Consider the following 6585-nt stretch of genomic DNA (forward strand, 5'->3'; position numbering starts at 1 on the left):
ACCGGGTGGGGTGAGAGCCCCCCGGGAGCCAGGACAGGTCAAGTGCCTTAGGGTGCTAAGGACTCACTCTAACTGGCGCGGGACTCTTTCTCCCTTTTAAACAGTTTTATTTTTTTTTATTTTTTTTAGTTGGGAGTCTTACTCTGTCACCCAAGCTGGAGAGCAGTGGCACACTCCTGGCCCCAGCAACCTCGACCTGCCGGGCTCAGGTGATCCTCCTTGTAAGTAGCTGGAACTACAGGCATGTGCCACCACGCCCGGCTAATTTTTTTATTTATTGTAGAGATGAGGTCCCGCCAAGTTGCCCAGGCTGGTCTTGAACCTGTGGGCTCAGGCAGTCCTCTCACCTCAGCCTCCCAAAGTGCTAGAATTATAGGCGTGAGCCACCGTGCCCAGTTATTCAAGCACTTTTAACAAAACTATGTCCGCTCTCCCCATCCCCCCAAAACAGCAAAACTCCATGAAAGACCAACAAGAAGCAGCCCAGGGGACCACAACTATTTTTTAACGGTTCTCCCAAGCTGATGAGGTGAAGGAGCAGCAGGAAGACAAATCTCAAAATGCCAGAGGTCATCTGGGTCACCTCAGGTAATCTCCTGACCCTCTCTAGGCCTTAGTTTCCACATTTATAAAAAAAACACAGCAATCAGCACAATCCTTGGGCTGAGGTTCAGAATCTGTAGTTCTCATGTTCTGGAAACTCTAAGACTCGGGCAGGGGACCCCTTGCCCAAAGGGCCACAGCCTCCATGCACCAGGGGAGACGACAGTCACTTTTCTGGAGAGAGAAGGCAGAAGGGGGAAATACTAGTAACTTGATTTTCTGCCAGCGTCTGAAGCTTTGGCCTCAGGACGGCCCACAATTGACACATCCTTCTTTTTGTAACCCCAGGCATTTCCACCTGCCATTTCTATCAGTCTCCTAGTCTTTTAGAGGGATCTGCCATGTATTTTCAGAAACCCCAATGCCTTGGGCTGTTTCCTGTCCTGGGCTGCACTGGGACTTCTCAATTTCATCTACAGATCCCCCCGCCCCCCAGGCCAGCACTGTGGCTTCTCCCTTCCTAAATCACCTGCCGGTTCTAGACTCTGCAGGTGTTTCTGGACAGCATGGCTCTGCACCCGCACCTCCCAGGCATCTTCTGCCACATTCAGGAGGCTTCTGGATGAATGATTATGTTTTGTCTGTTTCATGGGCTGCATGTGGTGGTTTTCTTGTTTCTGTGTCAGGGCCTGCTCTTCCCCTTAGACCTGAGATGGCTAACAGTTTTCTCCCAAGTCAGGCTTGGATCCTGCTGCTCTCTGTGTGACCCTGCTGTGTGTACCTCTTGGCCCGTGCTCGCTGGAGATTTACACGGACACCTGGGATCCTGTCTAGATCACATGGTGTGCTTTCTGGCTCTCATCTACAGCACACTCTATTTCTAGATCCAGCACTGTGGGTTCTAGATCTGGCTTTCCAGGGCCTCCCAGCTCACCTTCATTGGTGGAGGGCACTGAAAGCTGTGACCTATCCCAGCCTCACCCCTCCCTGTGCCTGCCCAGCCCTGCCCTCACCAGGGGTCCAGGTTCGAACTGCAGGGCCACATGCTGCAGGAGGGCCATGAGGTGGGCTGGGCGCCGCTTCACCTGCTCCAGGCTCTGGAACTGGCTGTTTTGCTCCTCTGAGTTCTGCGGGTGGGGAGAGGGTGAGTACAATGGAGAGACAGGCGGAGAGCCTTGGGCTTGACCCTACCCGTTCCCTGGCACACCCCAATGGATCCAAGCCAGGAAAGATCCTGGGAAGCAGGGGGTGGTGACAGTGTCTGTGCAGTAATGGTGACAGCAAGCGCAGGCGGTCAGGGAGAATGGGTGACATTTAATGTTACATTGGTGGCTGCTGAGGACAGAAATTAGGAGAGAAAGAATGGGGATCCATGCAAGGGGGCAGGAAGGAGCAGTGGTAAGAACTGGGGTTCAGAGGAAGAAGGGTGGAGTCTATGCTGCAGTGGGGGCTCTGAGGATGGAGTGGAGACGATGAGGAAGAAAGCATCAGAAGATGAGAGGGGGTTGTGGGAGGAGGTGGCATCTGAGGATGGAGCACTGGAGCTGCCATGGGAGGGGACACCAGGGACAGGACACTCACTCTGGGACAGAAGCTTTTCTAACCCATCTCCCGCTCACCGTCTCCAGCTCGTTCTCAAAATCCTCATCTTCAGCCCCAATGATGCTGATGGGCACCAGGCCAGGCCGGGGGGGCCCTGGGGCCTGTGGAAGGGGAGGGAGGCTTCAGCCCACAGTGCTTTCCACCCCACAGCCCCCAGCTTCCCTCACCCCTCACTCTCCACTCACCGCCCCTCGGGCGACGTCTTCCATCTCCCAGGGCACGGCAGGGCTAGGGGAAGAGGAGGGGCCGTGGTTAGGGGGTGGGAGGAGGAGGCACAGGACGGTTACTCACAGATTCCTGGCCCAGGTGTGAAGGTGAGTAAACAGCCTCCCCCCCATCCTGGCCTCCCAGCTCAATGGGGCCTCTGTGTGGCGACAAAGAGCCCTTCAGAGGGCAGCCAGGGGGCGGGAGCCCAAGGAGGGAGCCTGGGGGATAGAGGCTGGAGGCTCAGGAATCTGGGTCCATGGGAAGGCTGTATCTGGGAGCCTGCAATATGGGGTCCTTAGTGGAGGAGGGGATGGGGGCCTGGACTCCCAGGCCAGAGGAACCAGGAGGCCGGGGACTGGGCCTAGAGGCAAGCCAAGTGGGAAAGGTTCAAGGGAAGACAGAAAGGGAAAAAGTGGGGTGTGAGGGGCTCTCCTCTGATCTGTGACAGGCCTGGGGCAGGATGTTGCCTCTGAACCCACTAGCCCCACTTCCTGTGACAGGAAGTCACAATGACAAACCCCCAACCCCCTCCGCATAAGAAAACAAAACTCAACCCTCCTCTCTCAGGGACAGGCCCAGAAGTTCTTTCCCTCAGGGCTGTCATATCTTTCCAGACTTCCAGTCCCAGAAAAGGATTGAGCGGTCCCTCAGATAGCCCATGCACAAGGTGTGTGTCTCCCTCCACCCGTGTTCATCCTGCCTCCCCTGACCCAGCCCGCTATCCCTGGCTGGCTCTCCCTTGGGTCTGTCTCCTGGCCCTGCCTCTCTTCACCCTGTTTCCTCATGTTGCTCCAGACCTGTCTCATTTTTCCCACCATCCCTGGCTCCCTGCCTCCTCCTCTCCCCCAGCCTCTCCCCTCTCAGCGGCTACATCCCCTCCCTGTTACTGTTGCTCCCCATCTCTCCCACCATCTGTGCTTCTGTCCTCATGCTGTCTCTTATCTTTCTCCATCCCCCCATCTCTTGCTGTCTTTCTCATCTTTGTCTCTCCTTGAGTCTTCACTTCTCTCTGAGTCTTTCCACTGACATCTTCTGTGTCTTTAATTAGTCTGACTAATGCCACGGAGCCCGTGTCAGCCGGGAAGAAGCTGTGGAAAAGAGGGGTGGGGTGGACCAGTGGGGGGGCTCCCCACAGTCCAAAGCTATTTATAACTCTAGCCGCCTGAGATCCACCCTTCTCCCTCTTCCACGGGCCTCCTCCCTAGCTCCCCAGTAAATGGTAGCTGTGATTTCCATTATGATTATTAAACAATGATGCTTTCTGGAATACCCAAACGTCATCCTGTGGGTCCACCAGAGCAGGCATTATTTTAATCCTTTCCCATAAAGTGTTTGTCCAACATGCTAGCTTGGGTAATTCAAGACTTCAGCACCGTTATTTAACGGAAATGTTCATGTTAATAAACTTGCAAACCAAGGCAGAAAAATAATAATAATCATTTATTATGAAAGCTAAACTCACATTGCCCTTACTGGGTACTAGGCATTGCTCTAAGTGCTTCTCTTGTGTCAACTCACTAAGCTCCCAACCATAAGCACTCCATGCTGTTCTTATTCTCATTAGAGATGGAGAAACCTTCACCATGCCTCCAGCTGCAACTTCTGGGCTGGAAAACATGACCATGGACATGAAAGGTCCGTGCTCACCCCACACATGTGTAGAAAGGCTCAAGTAAGGTTAGGAGATTCCAAAAGGGCAAAGGAAGGGAAGCTCGTTATCTGAGCAAATGCCTGGTGCCGGGCTCCAAACTGTGCACTAGACAAACATTATCTCCTTATTCCTCATCACAATAAGATGAAATAATAGCTAACACTTAAGGTGCACTTCGTATGTGCCAGGCACAGCATTATTGCTTTATAGGCACTAACTTATTTAATCCTCTCAATGACCTCAAGAGGTCAGTATTATTCTCACCCCTTACAGAGGAGGAAACTGAGACACAGCTCATAAGAGACAGAGGCAGAATTCAGACCTAGCCAGTACGGCTCCAGAATTTATGAATTTAACATAAAGCTGCATTGCCTCAGACCATGGGGATCCTCCACTTCACCATTCAGAAACTAAAATCGGAATCAAGGTTCTGACACACATCAGGTCTTCTTATGGCACCTGAGAAAGTCAGGAGTATATGGTTGCTATGACCCCCCGCAGGAGTGCAGGTTGGACCGGCTGTTCCACAGAGGCATGGGGCTCAGAGAGGATAGGGGTGGGGAGTGTTTAGGAGATGGGGTGGGTGGGTACGGGGTCTCACACAGGCTGGGGCATTACAAGTGAAGCTGTAAGAAGGTAAATGAATTTGTAGGCAACTGGCAAGGTTTGGGGTCCAGCAGAGGGAACACTATGTGCACAAGGCTGTGCAGTGGTTTAGTGCAGGTTTAGAAAGTCCACAGGGGTAGGGGTTCCAAAGCAAAGCCAGCACACATGGGGGACTACATGGGTGCCTGAGTTCTATGCAGAGCTCAGGGTCTATAAGATATTGAGCAGATGACCCAGGGTCTCCAAGACCTCTGAGAGCCTTAAGGAACCTAAAAGGAGCCCTTGGAATGTGTAACTCCCCCGATTCTATTTGACAAAGGATCTGGGCATCATACATGATCATAATTCTATAGGAAAAGTTGCCAGTGTACGGGACATCTGGAAACTTGAAAAGGTCGCAGAATCCTATAGGGGTGTGTAGTGGGTCCTGAGATCCATGGTCTATAGGGCCCCGGATTCTAGAGAATGTTATAGATCTATGAGGCCTCCACGTTTATGAGAAGCCAGGTCTCCATGGGAGATTAGCAGGAAGCTGGAGGGTCTGTAAGACCTTGTAATCTGTATGGAACGTGGCAGGTCTACACGCGCCCCAAATCTTACATGGACGTGGCGGGTCTACGCGGGCCCTAAATCCTACAGGGGACGTGGCAGTGTGCACGGCCAGGGATGCCAGAGAAGACGTGCAGAGTCAGGGCCTGACGCCCGCCAGGAGCCGCGTCCCTCACCTGCTCCAGGTGGAAAGAGAAGCCACCACAGCCGCCGGAATCGAAGCCTCCGCGCGCCGGCTTCGAGCTCTCCCCACCCCTGCCGCCGAGTCGCTCTAGCCGCCCCAGAGTCCACCTTTGCGCCCAGCTCCACTCCTCCTGCCTGCCGCTCTAGCCCGCCTCCTGCCAGGCTCCGGCCCCAGCGACTCTATTCCTCCCGCTGGCCGCTCTAGCTCTCTAGTGCGCCACGCTGGTCAGACAGGGCCTCTCTGGCCTGTCTTGGAGGGCCGGCGTTTCCGTATCTCGACTGCCCCCGTCACTCTTCCGGGCCCCGCCCCCGGCCCGAGGTGCGAAGGGTTCCGACCCCGAGCCAGAGCGCAATCCGAGATCTCGGAATCACCCCGGCGCTAAGCACGGGACCTCGGACTGGGGCTCCCGTCTTATTTGCCTCCCCAACTCGGAGACCAGCGGCATTTCCGACGCTGGTACCTCTATCCCCTCCGCGCCCCGCCCACCTTGCGTTGGAACTGGAAGGCAAAATATTCTTGGGTTTGAGCACGCCTTTCCCTCTGGCATGTTGCATAACCTGCAAAAAGTAATCCTCTGCAGGCCTCAGTCTTCCCAGCTGTAAAATGGGGGCGGGTTTCCAACTCTCTCCCCTGCATCCGTCTCCCAGGGTATAATTAATGACCCAGAAAAGAGCTTTCCGAAAATGCTTTCAAATGCGCGCCGCAACTTTCAGCTTCACGGCGGCCCACGGCGTTGTTATTGTTGTTGTTTTTATTTTTAGATGGCCCTAAAAGCACGCGGGGTTGGAGAGTGGCGCTTAACGGAAAGCACCTGCGAGTTCAGATCCCAACTCCACACGGTTTCACGATGTGTGTTTCCTGGGACGAGTCGATTTGGCTCCCCGGACCTCGGTTTCCCCACCCGCATAATGGGCGTGGGTCCTGCATCCTCCACTGAGCACTTGGGAGGCCTCGACGCCGGCCTCGCACCATCCATCCCCACCTACTGGGCACTCGGTAAAATGCTAGTTCTCTCTTTGCCCCCTTTGACAGATGGGAAAACTGAGGCCCAAGGAGGGGCGGCCGCTGGCTCCGTGGGGCCCCCAAGGAGCTCCCTCCCACCTCCTCCCCGCTTCCCCCAGCGGCCGAGGGGAGGAGGCCGGGCGGGGCCGGGGACTGTGTACCTGGTGTCCGCGCGGGGAGGTGACCGGCGGGGCGCCCGAGGTCGGGCTCGGCGATCCCGGGCCCTGAGTCCCGGCTCCCG

General features: G+C 55.1%; 1 protein-coding gene across 1 annotated transcript in view; it reads right to left on the reverse strand.

Moving 5' to 3' along the window:
- The window catches only part of ARHGEF1 (Rho guanine nucleotide exchange factor 1), a 19712-nt gene extending 13133 nt beyond the window's left edge, over window positions 1-6579 (reverse strand). The window contains exons 1-4 of the mRNA XM_008071034.2: window positions 6506-6579; window positions 2331-2373; window positions 2163-2246; window positions 1557-1670 (exon numbers count right to left, since the gene is read on the reverse strand). Coding sequence (XP_008069225.1) covers window positions 1557-1670; window positions 2163-2246; window positions 2331-2354 — 222 coding nt within the window. The 5' untranslated portion in view covers window positions 2355-2373; window positions 6506-6579. The remainder of the gene's footprint in view (window positions 1-1556; window positions 1671-2162; window positions 2247-2330; window positions 2374-6505) is intronic.
- Between the last annotated feature and the right edge of the window lie 6 nt (window positions 6580-6585).

Source organism: Carlito syrichta, unplaced genomic scaffold (genome assembly GCF_000164805.1).
Source record: "Carlito syrichta isolate Samal-C Ts95f unplaced genomic scaffold, Tarsius_syrichta-2.0.1 Scaffold314104, whole genome shotgun sequence".
In the NCBI taxonomy this organism is placed as follows: domain Eukaryota; kingdom Metazoa; phylum Chordata; class Mammalia; order Primates; family Tarsiidae; genus Carlito; species Carlito syrichta.